At 47.5% G+C, this 15,222-nt stretch overlaps 1 protein-coding gene across 3 annotated transcripts in view; it reads left to right on the top strand.

Moving 5' to 3' along the window:
- Window positions 1-15,222, top strand: part of GEMIN2 (gem nuclear organelle associated protein 2) — a 58,307-nt gene that overhangs the window by 11,724 nt on the left and 31,361 nt on the right. For all 3 annotated transcript variants that reach the window (XM_073577862.1, XM_073577860.1, XM_073577863.1), the window contains exon 6: window positions 10,160-10,204. In XM_073577862.1, the coding sequence (XP_073433963.1) occupies window positions 10,160-10,204 (45 nt within the window). The remainder of the gene's footprint in view (window positions 1-10,159; window positions 10,205-15,222) is intronic.

Below are 15,222 nucleotides of genomic sequence, written 5' to 3' on the forward strand. Positions count from 1 at the left end.
CTTATTTAAAATTCCGTTTCTTCAAACAAAAAGGCCGACTTGTAGTGATGTTGATGTTAGCATGTGTATACTTAACTGCATGTAATATCCGACAGTCTCGCAGCGACTGAAAGAGTACAAGAAAATAAACAACTTTGTCATTTATCTTATCAGAGAAATCCGCTTCTTTCTCGCCCTGGATGGATATTTCCTTCTGCATTAAGGCTATGTACCCACGTATGCAGAAAATTCCTCACTAAAATCCAGACTCCTTCCCAGGAAACGCGCGTTTTTTGCGTGTGTTTTTTTTTTTTATGCGTTTTTTCTCCTACGCCTCATTGGGGGACACAGAGACAGTGGGTGTTATGCTGCTTGCCACTAGGAGTACACTACATAAACCAGAAAAAAAGTTAACTCCTCCCCTGCAGTATACACCCTCTCGCTGGATGAGATATCTCCAGTTCTTTGCTTAGTGTCTGTAGGAGGCATTTGGGTCTGGTTTCAAACCCCACCGTTTTTATTTTTGAATTTTCTGTAAATTTTTATTTTTTAATTAACGGAGTGAAGGGGACGACAGTTCCTTTCTACGGCCCGTTCTCCCCCAAACCAACAGCAGGCAAGCACGCGGAGTATACCCCTCGTACACTTTCCTGCGACGTACGGGGCTGATTCCTCTGGTGATGATGGCGATGATCCTTACGGTCCCGGTATTCCATGGATACGAGGGCACGCATGGAGTGCACGGAGAAGACTGGAACAGCGCTTCCAAATGCCCTGAATCAGCCCCATAGCTCTCCATCCCCCTGCCATAGGGTCCTGGCCCCCAGGAGAAGTGCTGACTTAGCGTCGGCGGCGGTGGTGCACCGGCCCCCCCTCATCGCGCCCCCTTCCCCCGCTCTCGGCGCTCGGGTAGGCTGAAAATTTAGTCCCGGCTTTTCCGGCCTACTAGGCTGCAATTTAAATAGCGCCGCCCGCGCTAACGTCGCCGCCCCCTCCTCTTGGCGCCTCTCATTACTTACGAGACGCGCAATCCTAATCTCGGGGGCCATCTCTTTCACCTCAGCCTGCTCTGGATAGCTGCCGGATACTGGGTGTCACCACAGAGCCACCGCTATTCCTCCCGGGGGACACAACACAGAACCGTGGGTAAGCTGCATCTGCCCTCAGATTAAAGCTTAACCCCTTCCCGGCACATTCCCTGCAGCTGCAGACAGACTCTGCCGTTAACCCTTTCAGGAGCGCTATGTCTCGATCTAAGGAGGCTAAACGGTCTCCTAAGAAGCACTCTGCGTTTTTTACCGTGTGTACCACTTGCAAGTCTGCCTTACCCAGTGCACAGACTAATCTGTTATGCACGGCCTGCAACGCGGCCTGCGCTCAATCGCCCCTCGCCTCCGCTGCTGACAGGCCTCCTGCGTTTAGTACCCCTGAGTGGACTGCGTCCCTGTCACGGTCGGTGGAGTCTCTTACCCAGGCTATATTCTCCCTCCGGGAAGACTCTTTAAGCCAGAAAGCGTCCTTACCTCCCGAAGAGGGCTCTGGCGTCGGCCGGGAACCGTCCACCATCAGGGGCCGTACTCGTTCAAGGGATGGTCAGGTCTCTAGAAACAGACCCATGACGCGTCCCCTAGTCTCGGTCGTGCCTCAGCATCTGCGACTCCTGTCTCTTGCTCTCCCAAGAGTAGCTTGATTCTCTTATAGAATCAGTCAACAGGATTCTGTCGTTGGATGAAGAAAATATTCCCGTTCCAGCACATCCTATCTCACTTAAGAAAACCAAGCGTGTGCGCAGGTTATTTACCAGCCATCCGGACTTTAAGGAAATTGTCCAGAAACATAGGGATCGTCCGCATAAGCGGTTCACAGGGCAAAAGTCTAGTCAGGATAAATACCCTTTTGATCCAGACCTAATGAAGGGTTGGTTAGGCCTGTTTCACACTTCCGTTTTTGTGTCCGCCAAACGGATCCGTTTCCGTTTTTTTGACGGAAACGGATGCCAACGGATCCGTTTTTAAAAAAACGGATCCGTTTTTTTGACGGATCCGCGGTAACCGTAATGGAAGTCTATGGGACAAAAAAAAACGGATCCTGCAAAAAATGGCGGATCCGTTTTTTTACGGAAAACAACGGATTTTGACGGATTTGAAAAAACGGAAGTGTGAAACAGGCCTTACAGTCCCCTCCTATGGACCCTCCTGTATCGCGTCTTACTTCAAAAACGCTCTTATCTGTTTCTGAGGGTTCCTCAATCAGAAACCCCTCCAATCGTCAGATTGACTACCTTTTTGAAGCTTCAGGAGCAGCGCTTTTTCCATCTTTCGCGGCAATTTGGGTCACTAAGGCAATGGCCACTTGGGCAGAATTCCTGATTACTTCCTTCCAGGGCACCAATCTTCCTCCGGAGGCAACCACTGTCGCCAGGCAGATAATTCACGCAGCGGACTTTGTAGTGGACGCCTCTTTTGATGCCGCCAATTGCGCTGCTCAAACTGCCGCTAATGCGATCTCCATTAGAAGAGCCCTATGGCTCCGCGACGGGCGGGCGGATGCCACATCTAAAAGATCGTTGACTTTTCTCCCCTTTTAAACGGGTCATCTTTTTGGAGAGAAACTGGATCAGCTCATTTCTGCTGCTACTGGGGGAAAGGTAAATTCCTTCCTCAACAAAAGGCTGTTTGGCAACCAACAGCCGACGCGTTTTCGATCTTTTTGCAACAATTCCGGTTGGTCTTCCTCTACCTTCTCTTCTGGATCAGGTCCGTCCCCGCGCGGAGACAGAGGCTCCCTGGTCGCATACAGACCTAACCGCTCTTGGAAACCCAGGCCTAGGGCTTCTGGATCTAGGGGAGGCAGATCTCATAGATCTACCCAATGACTTGTTGCGGACACCGATAGAGTAGGCGGTCGCCTACTTTCCTTCAGCCACACCTGGCTCGCGGTCGTCCACAACAAGTGGGTCAGGGAGCTGGTGTCCTCCGGATACAAGATAGTTTTCTTCTCCCCCTCCAACTCGGGTTTTTCCCCTCTTCTCCCCCCAAGAAAGAGACAAGAGCCTTCCTTCGGGCTGTTCAGGCTCTCTTAAGGGACAGAGTCATCATTCCTGTCCCTCATCATGAAAGGTTCAGGGGATTAGATTCAAACCTTTTTGTGGTTCCAAAGAAGGACGGGACGATGCGACCCATTCTGGATCTCAAACTGTTAAATCAGTTTGTCAGGGTACGGCGGTTCCGAATGGAATCTCTCCGATCAGTTGTCGCTTCCATGGAAAAAGGAGAGTTCCTAGCATCCATCGACATCAAGGACGCTTACCTTCACATTCCGATCTGCCCGTCCCACCAGCAGTTCCTGCGTTTTGCAATTCACGAGGAACACTTCCAGTTCATTGCCTTGCCCTTCGGACTCGCCACCACCCCCAGGGTCTTTACCAAGGTCATGGCGGCTGTCATGGCCATTCTCCACTCTCGGGGAGTAATGATGTTACCGTATCTGGACGATCTGCTCATCAAGGGTCCGTCCCTTCCAGCCTGCGAGGAATCCGTGGATATAACAGTAAATACACTTTCGCGCCTGGGGTGGAAGATAAACTTCGCAAATTCTTCCTCGAAACCGACTCAGCAGATATCCTTTTTAGGAATGATCTCGGACACTTCCCGTGGGTTGGTCATTCTCCCTCCAGAAAAGACCCAAGCCTTACAACAGGCAGCGCACACTCTTTCCCGACCAGCTTCTCACTCCATTCCTTTCAGCATGAGAGTTCCCGGAAAGATGGTGGCTGTGATGGAAGCAGTTCCAACGGCACAGTTCCATCTCCGTCCCTTACAACAAGTGTTGCTGTTAGCTTGGGACAAGAACCCGTTCTCCCTGGACCTTCGGATCCTTCTGTCCCTGCGGGTCAGGCAAGCCCTCAGGTGGTGGACACTGAGGTCCTCCCTGAATCAAGGGAGGTCTTTTCTCCCAGTAAGATGGTTGGTAGTAACCACCGATGTAAGTCTTCTCGGCTGGGGTGCGGTCTTTCGTCACCACACGGCTCAGGGTCGTTGCTCGACCCAAGAGTCACGTCTCCCCATCAACGTTTTGGAGATACGAGCAATCGGATTAGCTCTACGGAGTTTCCACCATCTCCTCGCAGGTCACCCCATCAGGATCCAATCCGACAACGCCACGGCTGTAGCGTATATCAACCACTAGGGAGGTACCCGGAGCAGGATGGCCATGCAAGAAGTGAGTCACATCCTTCATTGGGCCGAGACCAACCATTCGCCCATCTCAGCAATTCACATCCCGGGCGTAGAAAATTGGGCGGCAGATTTTCTCAGTCGCCAAGGTATTGCCTCAGGAGAGTGGTTTGTTCATCTGGAAGTCTTTCAGCAGATTTGTCATTGTTGGGTGACTCCGGATGTGGATCTGATGGCCTCCAGACTAAACAACAAGGTGTCTCGGTTCATTGCCCGATAGCGCATGGATCGCGCGATCGGAGCGGATGCCCTAGTTCTGCCATGGCACCAGTTCCAGCTCCCGTACATCTTTCCCCCTCTTCCCTTGCTTCCGAGCTTCATCAAGAAGATCAGAGCGGAGGGTGTACCAGTGATCCTTGTCGCGCCAGATTGGCCGAGCATGGTATGCAAAACCAATACAACTAGTCGCCGACGTCCCCTGGTGACTTCTAGATCGCACAAATCTGCTCTCGGGGCCCGATTTGCCACCAGAACTCCGGGGCCCTGTCTTTGACGGCGTGGCTGTTGAATCCTGGATTTTAGCACAGGCTGGTTTCTCTCATGGTGGACGTGATTTCCACCATGATTAGTGCTAGGAAGCCTGTGTCCAGGCGTATCTATCACCGCTCCTGGAAAACCTTCTTTTCATGGTCGATCCCCTCTGATGTTCTCCATTCCGGCCATATTGGAAGTTCCTTCAATCCGGATTAAAATCGGGCCTTGTCAGTGCTTTTCCAATGCAAAATTGCCACCAAACCTCAGGTCAAGACGTTCATTCAAGGAGTTTCCCATGTGGCGCCTCCTTAAAGAAGTCCATTGGAATCATGGGACCTTAACCTGGTTCTCGGGGCCTTAAAGGAGGCTCCTTTCGAACCGCTGCAGGATGTGTCATTGACCGTCCTCTCTTGGAAAGTGGTCTTTCTAGTGGCAATTACGTCAATCAGACGAGTTTCGGAATTGGCAGCCCTGTCCTGCCGTTCTCCGTTCCTGAATTTTCATCAGGACAAGGTAGTTCTCAGGACGTCCCCATCCTTCCTGCCCAAGGTAGTCTCCTCTTTCCATCTCAACGAGGAAATTGTTTTGCCTTCCTTTTGTCTGGCGCCAGTCCATCGCATTGAGAAGGCCCTCCACACCCTGGATGTGGTTAGGGCGCTGAGACAGTACATCTCGCGGACGGCTCCCTTCCACAAGTCAGATACCCTGTTCATACTTCCAGAGGGGCATAGGAAGGGTCTAGCCGCTTCAAAAGCAACGCTAGCCAGGTGGATTCGTTTAGCAATTCAGGAATCCTACCATGTTAGGAACGCGCCTGTACCAGCGGGGGATTAAAGAGCACTCTACCCGGTCAGTGGATGCCTCTTGGACCATTCGGCACCAGGCCTCGGCAGAACAGGTCTGCAAGGCTGCGACTCGGTCCAGTCTGCATACTTTTACAAAACATTACCAAATTCATTCTCAGGCCTCTGCGAATGCAGCTCACGGCAGACGCATCTTGCAGTCGACAGTACCTCAGTGTTGACTCAGTGGTACATATGGGGTATTAGCAGATATATGCTCCCCACCCAGGGACTGCTTTAGGATGTCCCACTGTCTCTGTGTCCCCCAATGAGGCATAGGAGAAATTGGGATTTTTGTGTACTCACCGTAAAATCATTTTCTCCGAGCCATTCATTGGTGGACACAGCACCCACCCTGTTTAGCCTAATGGCTCATTGTAGCATTGTAGCATTCTTAGGTTTTGACATAGTTATGATTATTGTTGACTGTTTAAGCGCCTACTGCTTTTTTTCACCGAACTGGCGAAATCTCATTCAGCGAGAGGGTGTATACTACAGGGGAGGAGCTAACTTTTTTTCTGGTTTACTTAGTGTCCTCCTAGTGGCAAGCTGCATAACACCCACTGTCTGTGTCCCCCAATGAATGGCTCGGAGAAAAGGATTTTACGGTAAGTACACAAAAATCCCTATTTTCCGGAGCATCCCCAGTCTCATAGAATATAGTTAGAAATGCGGATTTTTCTGCTAAATTAATGAGCATGCTGCGTTTTTTACCGCGATGCGTTTTTCGCAGAAAAAAAACGCATCAATATGCACAAAAAGTGCGGAATTCATTAAAATGAATGGAATGCTTCTTGTAAGCGTTTTTGCTGGTAAAAACGCTTAAACGTGAAAAAAAACGCTTACGTGGGTACACAGCCTTAAGGGTAAAAGATGTAAAATCTGCATCCAGTGATAACTGATTACAGATGATGACCGATTCACATTACTGTGATAAGAGTGGACAGTTGGTACGTGTAAAATTCCATGAATGAGGGAGGAGCTAGAGGCAGAAAGACATTCTGTTGTAAGTTCTCCTGAAATGACCGCTAGTTTTCCATAGAACTTCATAAGCACCAATCGTCATCGCCTATCTCAGTAATGTGATGATATGAATTCACCGAAGACAGATTTTTATCCATGAAGTGAGAATTTTGAGAATGAAAAATCAATTCGGGAGAAGAAAGAGAACCAGATTTCTCTGGTAAGATATGTTATAAAAGTCTCCTAATTTGACATGTACAAAGCAGCTGCTTCTCTTCCTCTCTGCTCTGTTGACGGGGAGTGACTGCCGATGGATAATTGCGGGTGGTTGGCTATTAACCCCTTTCTGACAGTGGACGTACTATCCCGTCCACTCCACGTGTCCTGGGACTTACCTGCCCATGGACAGGAGAGTACGTCATTAGTGATCGGCCGCACTCACGGGGGGAGCGCGGCTGATCGTGGCCGGGTGTTAGCTGATTCTCACAGCTGACACCCGACACTAAGTGCCAGGAGTGGTCACAGACTGCTCCCAACACTTTAACCCCTGAAACACGTCGAACAAACATGATCGCAGCGTTCCGGAGCTGACAGCCCCTCTGCCTTTGGATCAGAGACCCCCGCAGCGTGATGATATCCGGGTTACCAGAGTTAAGAAATTTCCTGTCATGCGCAGTGCATGGCAGGAAGTCTTTCAGGTCAGTGTGCAGAAAGTGCAGCGCTGATAGCTTATATGGCATGTAGATCTGTATGCTATAGAAGCGATCGGCCTGCACAGAATGAGTGTCCCATACAAAGTGTAAAAATAAGAATTAAATAAAAAAAAAAAAAAAGTTTAAATAATTGTAAAATATTTTAAAAAATCAAAAAAATAATAAAAAAATCAATATTCCATCAATAAATATTTGAATTAACAAAAAATCTAAACAAAAAAAGTACACATATTTAGTATCTCCGCGTCCCTAATGACCTGACCTATAAACTGTCCCATTAGTTAACCCCTTTAGTGAACACCATAAAAAAAAAACAACAATGCTTTATCAAACAGCCGAACAAAAAGAGGAATAACACACTATCAAAAAGACGGAGATAAATAAACATGGTACCACTGAAAACGTCATCTTGTCTGGCAAAAAAATAGAGCTGTATGGCGGCTCATCACCGGAAAAATAAAAAAGTTATAGCTCAGAATAAAGCAATGCAAAAATAATTTTTTATATAAAATAGTTTTCGTTGTATAAAAGCTCCAAAACATGAAAAAATGATATAAATGAGGTATCGCTGTCATCATACTGACCCGAAGAATAAAACTACTTTATCAATTTTACCACACACAGAACAGTATAAATGCCCCCCTCCCCCAAAGAAATTCATGAATTTCTGGTTTTTGCTCATTCTGTCTCCCAAAAATCAGAATAAAAAGCAATCAAAAAATGTCATGTGCGCGAAAATGGTACCAATAGAAACGTCAACTTGTTCCGCAAAAAACAAGACCTCACATGACTCTGTGGGCCAAAATATGGAAAAATTATAGCTCTCAAAATATGGTGATGCAAAAACTATGCTTTGCGATAAAAAGCATCTGTCATGTGCCCAAACAGTGATTTACCCCCACATATGGGGTATCTGCATACTCGGGACAAATTGAACAATAACTTGTGGGGTCCAATTTCTCCTGTTACCCTTAGGAAAATAAAAAATTGGGGGCGAAAAGATCATTTTTGTGGAAAAAATGATTTTTCTATTTTTACGGATCTACGTTATAAACTTCTGTGTAACACTTAGGGGTTCAAAGTGCTCACCACGAATCTAGATAAGTTCCTTAGGGGGTCTAGTTTCCAAAATGGTGTCACTTGTGGGGTGTTTCCATTGTTTAGGCACATCAGGGGCTCTCCAAACGCGACATGGCGTCCGATCTCAATTCCAGCCAATTTTGCATTGAAAAGTCAAATGGCGCTCCTTTCCTTCCAAGCTCTGCTATGCGCCCAAACAGTGGATTGCCTGCACATATGGGGTATCAGCGTACTCGGGACGAATTGCACGACAACTTTTGGGGTCCAATTTCTCCTGTTACCCTTAGTAAAAATAAAACAAATTGGATCTGAAGTAAATTTTTTGTGAAAAAAAAGTTAAATGTTCATTTTTTTTTTTTTTATTTTTTTTTTAAACATTCCAAAAATTCCTATGATGCACCTGAAGGGTTAATAAACTTGTTGAATGTGGTTTTGAGCACCTTGAGGGGTGCAGTTTTTAGAATGGTGTCACTTTTGGGTATTTTTTTATCATATAGACCCCTCAAAGTGACTTCAAATGTGCTGTGGTCCCCCCACAAAAATGGTGTTGTAGAAGTGAGAAATCGCTGTTTTAACTTTTAACCCTTATAACTTCCTAACAAAACAAAATTTTTATTCCAAAATAGTGCTAATGCAAAGAAGACATGTGGGAAATGTTACTTAAGTATTTTATGTGACATATCTCTGTGATTTAAGGGCATGAAAATTCAAAGTTGGAAAATTGCAAAAATTTCTAAATTTTCGTCAAATTTATTTTTTTTTTTTTATTTTCCCACAAATTGAAGTCATATCAAAGAAATTTTACTACTAACATGAAGTACAATATGTCACAAGAAAACAGTGTCAGAATCACCTGGGATCCATGGAAGCGTTCCAGAGTTATTACCTCATAAAGGGACAGTCGTCAGAATTGTAAAAATTGGCCTGGGTATTAACATGCAAAGCACCCTTAGGGGTAAAGGGGTTAATCAGCATTAAGTTGGCAGTCAGGCCCTGTTGACAGTGCAGCCTGGAAGAGTAACAGCTGGTCTGTTGACGTGAAGCAGCAGAATCGCTGGCAGGAGCTGTCTGTGATCGCTCTAAGACCCTCTCGGACAGGGCAGAACAGGCAGGTAGTCAGCAACTGCCTGGCTATCAGTTCTTGGCCCCATAAGAGAAAAAATAGGCCCGGATACACCCCCTTTTAAAGTCTCGTAATAACATTTAGATCACCTAAGACCTTGGTTACTGAAACCCAGTTTTAGTTTCCATTTCAAGGGTAAAGAAGAAGCCTCAAATGGTCAAAGATGTAAAATAAAGGTATATGTTGGTGTATATGTAATGTGTCGGCAGCGTGCTACTGCTTTAATCCTCATTCACGCCACACGAGTGGCTCTATAATATGTAGACTGTAAGATGTTAGCCAACACTACTCTACCTGTTGCAATGCATATTTGCACTCTGCTGCTTTTTATGAGCTGATGAGTTTTTGGATAATGACTGTTCTGCTGTCAACTGCCAGAGACATGTGTCCATGTTTTAAAGGGGTTTCCAATCTAAAAGAAAATTCTACAGCCGCTTTGTGTGACTGTATATTGGCCATTCGTGACAGTGTGTAGTGTGCACGTTGTCACGATTCTCCTGTATGCCCAGTGTGTGCGGGCGGTCATATGACCCCATGTATACGATCCTGTCTTCTCCCAGTTCTCTTCTACAGAGAGAATCCGTGTGAGACTATTCAGCACGTGGCCACAAGTATGCAAATCATATACATGGAGTCACGTCACCGCCCCCCGCACTGGCAATAAAAGGGATGACTTTTCTTCCTAAATAAGAAAACCCCTTCAATGAATTGCATATTGCTGTTTACCTTATTTTTTTTGTATCATTCTAGGTTGGGTTCCCTCCTCTGCTGAGCATTGTCAGTCGCATGAGCCAGGTGAGACAATTACCCAAGTGCACACAAATTAAACTTTCTGTAGTGCAACATATGGACAAAAGTCTCTTAACCCCCAGGCAGTTTTCCTTTTTTGCGTTTTCATTTTTGGCTCGCCTTCTTCCCAGAGCCATACCTGTTTTTTATTTTCTGCTCAGTATGGCCGTGTGATGGCTTGTTGTTTTGGGACAAGTTGTACTTTTGAACGACACCATTGGTTTTAACATATCGTGTACTTGAAAATGGGAAAAAAATTCCAAGTGTGGTGAAGTTGCAAAAAAGTGCAATTCCACACTTGTGTTTTTTTTTTTGTTTTTTTTTTACCATGTTCACTAAATGCTAAAATTGACCTGCAGTTATGATTCTCCAGGTCATTACGAGTAGAGTTGAGCGACTTTGGTAGGATCGGGTTTCATGAAACAAAATTTGTTTCAGATGAAACTGATCTGATTAGGGCAAGAAAAGTCGGAGTTTCGTCCGAAACCTGACCCCAATGCAAGTCAATGGGGATTAAAAGTCGGCATTGAGTGGATGAATGTCACCCGCTCAATGCCGACTTTTATTTCCCATTGACTTGCATTGGGGTTAGGTTTCGGACGAAACTCCGACTTTTTTGTCCTAGTCGGACCAGTTTCATCTGAAACCAATTTTGTTTCATGAAACCCGATGCCACCAAAGTCGCTCAACTCTAATTACGAGTTCACAGACTCGAAACATGTCTAGGTTCTTTTTTATTTACGTAATGAAAAAAATACAAACTTTTGTAAAAAAAAAAAAAAAAAGCACCAGAATCCGTAGCGGCTCCGTTTTTCGTGATCTCTGGTTGGGTGAGGATTTAATTTTTGTGCATCGAGCTGATATTTTTATTGATACCTTTTTGGTGCAGATATGATCTCTCGATCGCCCGTTATTGCATTTTATTGCAGTGTAGCGGCGACTAAAAAACGTAATTCTGGCATTTTGAATTTTTTACTCGTTACACAGTTTACCGATCAGGTTAATTTTTTTTTTTTTTTATATCGATAGATCGGGCGATTCTGAACACGGCGATACCAAATATGTGTATGTTTGATTTTTTTTTTTTTTTTTTTTTATGGTTTTATTTTGGGGGGTGATTTGAACTTTTAATAATTTTTTTCAATTTTTTTAAATATTTTTAAAAACTTTTTTTCATTACTTTTTGCATGCTCCAATAGTTTCCATGGGAGACAAGGAGCTGCAGTTGTCCGATCGGCTCTGCTACATACGGGCGATTGTATGTAGCAGAAATGCCCACTTGCTATGAGCGCCTACCACCGGGCAGTGCTCATAGCAATTTGGCAATAACAACCATAGAGGTCTGCTGGAGACCTGGTTGTCATGCCAACCCATCGGTGTCCCGCGATCACGTGACGGGTTCACCGATGGGCAGGATTTCCGGCGCGCTTGCCGGAAGCGCGAGTTAAATGCCGCTGCCAGAGATTGACAGCGACATTTAACAGGTTAACAGCTGCTGGTGGATCGCGATTCCACCCGCGGCTGTTAGATGCACATCTCCGCTGTTCAAAACAGCTGGCGTGCCGGGAAAGATGTGGGCTCTGGCGCTAAGCCCATATCAAAGGGGGAGGGATTCTGACATGGACGTATTATTGTGCCCAACGTAGGAAAGGGGTTAAAGGGAAACTGTCGCTAGGTATTCTACCCATTCTGAGAGCAGCATAATGTAGAAGCAGACAACCTGATTTCAACAATGTGTCAATAACTGGGTTGCTTGCTGTAGTTTTGACAAAATCACTGTTTCTTTATCGCCTTATTGGGGGACACAGATTACCATGGGTGTATGCTGCTGCTGCTAGGAGGCTGACACTATGCAAAACAATAAAAATTAGCTCCTCCCCGGCAGTATACACCCACCGACAGGCACCGAGCACCTCAGTTTGTGCTTAGTGTCTGTAGGAGGCGGACCGGGATCTCCCAGATCCGCAGTTATTAATCCATTTTTTCCTTTAGGGTTTAGATCGAACCTTTTAATCTTTTCTATTTTATCTTTCAGGTTTTTTCCGTCGGGAAACAGGGTATAGTTATCACCCTGATTTCCCATATCATGCGGCTGAGCGAGCAGTGTGGTGTCACCCACATCGCAACTCTCAGTACCGCAGGCAGGACTTTTTCCCTATCACCTTCTGGTGATGAGGGTTGTGGACAGGTGGCTGGTCCTTGCCGAATCCCCCTCCTCACCCCTTTCTCGGGACAGGGCTGAGAGGAAGACGGCGATCGCAGGAGGTTCAGGCCGACTTCTGCAGGATGTGGGTACAGAGGACCCCCCCCCAGCGGCCTGCCGTTTCTCCGTGGGCCCCTGTGGTCATCCTCTTCAGGGACGTCAGGTAAGTGCCTGTACGTTCCCTCCGGCCCCGCATAAGCTCCGTGAATGGGAGAAGTTGGGCCTTGGTGATTACAGGTCCACAATTATTTGAATTTCCCGCCCTCTCTGCCTGCCGCGCGCTCACGCCGCTTGCTTCTCACTCCCAGGGAGACACTGGGGATTCCTCCACTCACCACACAGCGTCACAAGCAGGGGAGGCAGACTTCCCAGGGCCACTGTCAGATAGGCTCCGTTATGTCGGCGTAGGCATGGGGCTGCGGCGTCTTCCTTTCACTTTCACTTTCCCTCAGTTCTCTCTCCTCCCTTCCTGAGCGCGCTCTTTTCAGCGCGCCTTTTCTAGCCCATCACAGGGCTCCTTTCCCTTTGATATGCCAGCCTCCTCCTTCGGCCATGCCCTCTCCTTCGCTGTTAGCCAGTCACGGCGCAGCCGCTAAACTCCGCCCCCAGCCTCCAGCACAAGGATTTCCTGGATTTTCACTCCTTCCTGCGCTGCTTGGGGGACACTTCAGCGTTTTCTGCTGCTCACCAGAATCTCGGTAGGCTCTGCTCTGAGGCAAAGATTAGCTCTCCTCGGCAGTTATTCCCTAATTCCTGCGGCAATTTAGTGCAGTTTACCTATGCCCAACCCTTCAGGGGATCTCTGCTTCAGGCCCACCGCTATCTATTACGCCTGTGCGCGCTGTAAAAAGAAGTGGGCATCGGGTCAGTCATCTACATTCTGCCCCCCCTGCAGTCCTTCAAATATGTCAGCATCTCAGGAGCGCACAGAGTCCCGGGCTGAGGGCACTCTCCCCTCCTCCCTCCCCCCGGAGTGGGCTGTTGTAATGTCTCAGTCTGTATCTGACTTGACAAAAGTATCACAGTCGCTGGTCCAGGTCTTAGAACGATTACCTCAGCTTTCTACAGCCACCTGTGCCCCGACCGCCTCTCAGGGTGAGTCGTCCGCACCTGACCGCGACCTTCAGAGAGACAGACAGGGCAGGAGTTCTAGGAAGCGGGCTCTGTCTACTTCGTCCTCTAGCTCGCAGGGCCCTTCTGCTTCCCCCAGACCTTCCTTGGATGACGACCTTCAGTTGGGCGATGACTCTCAATCGGAAGCTAGTTCGGAAGGGAACAGCGTTTCTAAAACACGGGACATGGTCGATAGCCTTATTTCAGCTATCTTCCAAACGCTAAAGATTAAGCAGGATAAGTCTCCACCTCAGGAATGCTCTGTTCTCCTTAAACGAGCAAGACCTCCATCTCGAACCTTTCCCAATCACAAAGATTTCGATACTACCTTATCCAAACACTGGGAGCGCCCTGAGCAACATTTCTCAGGCCGCAAGTACTTAGACGTACTGTACCCCTTTGACGCAGACCTGCTCACAAAGTGGTCCAAGGCTCCCGAGGTGGATCCTCCAGTTTCCCGGATAGCCTCAAAAACGGTGCTCTCTCTGCCAGATGGGGCATCGCTTAAAGATCATACTGACAGGCAGATTGAATCTCTGGCTAAGTCTATCTTTGAGGCATCTGGCGCCTCTCTCTGCCCTATCTTCGCATCCGCCTGGGTGGCGAAAGTCATTTCCGCTTGGGCTAAAATTCTTCGCAGGGGCATCTTAGCATCAGCTCCTCAAGATGAGTTGGCGGATCTTGCAGATCAGGTTAACCATGCGGGAAAATACCTTTTGGACGCGGCCGGCTGCGTAGCAAGGGCTAACAGCAACATAGTAGCTGTACGCCGAGTCCTCTGGCTAAAGTCATGGAATGCGGACACTACTTCAAAAAAGTCGCTTACCAATCTGCCATTCCATGGCTCTAGACTCTTTGGTGCAAAGCTGGATCAGATAATTTCTGATGCCACTGGTGATAAAGGCACTTCGCTTCCCCAGTCTCGACCAAAACGTTTTTTCAACAGAAAAGGTTTTCGTCCATTCAGGCCCTTTCGTCCCTTCTCTGCCACGGAGAGATCTGCTCAACAAGATCGGCCGCCCTCCACCAGGGAGCGGTATCAGAGGAAACCTTCCTACAAACCCGCTCCTCGCTGGAGATCTAGAGGACAATATTCCAGATCTTCAGGCGCCAATTCCGGCAGATTTTCTTCTAAGTGACGGGTCACCCCCACCTGGAATTTCTTCCAGGGTGGGAGGCAGACTTTCCTTTTTGGTGGGTGATTGCTTCCATGGAACCCGGGGAATTCCTCTGCTCGGTGGACATTCGGGATGCCTATCTGCACATTCCAGTTTGTGTGCAGCATCAGAAGTATCTTCGATTTACGATTCAGGGAGACCACTTTCAGTTCACGGCCCTTCCTTTCGGCCTAGCTTCAGCGCCCCGTGTTTTCACGAAGGTGATGGCGACCGTCATGGCCATCCTTCGCTCCAGAGGGATCCTCATCATCCCTTATCTGGGCGATCTTTTGATCAAGGGTTCGTCTCGCCAGGACTGTCTCCAGAGTCTGCAGATAACCCTGGACACTCTCGGCCGCCTCGGTTGGCTAGTCAACAAGGAGAAGTCCATTCTGACCCCCACCCAGCGTCTGACCTTTCTGGGCATGGAATTCGACACGAATCTAGCCCGTGTTTTTCTTCCAAGGGAAAAATTTGCGACTCTTTCCAAGGGCATCAGAACTCTCAAGAGGCCTACTCCCATTCCCATCTGGTCCTGCATGAAGGTCCTG

Source organism: Dendrobates tinctorius, unplaced genomic scaffold (genome assembly GCF_039654945.1).
Source record: "Dendrobates tinctorius isolate UK_male_01 unplaced genomic scaffold, ASM3965494v1 ptg000057l, whole genome shotgun sequence".
NCBI classification, from domain to species: domain Eukaryota; kingdom Metazoa; phylum Chordata; class Amphibia; order Anura; family Dendrobatidae; genus Dendrobates; species Dendrobates tinctorius.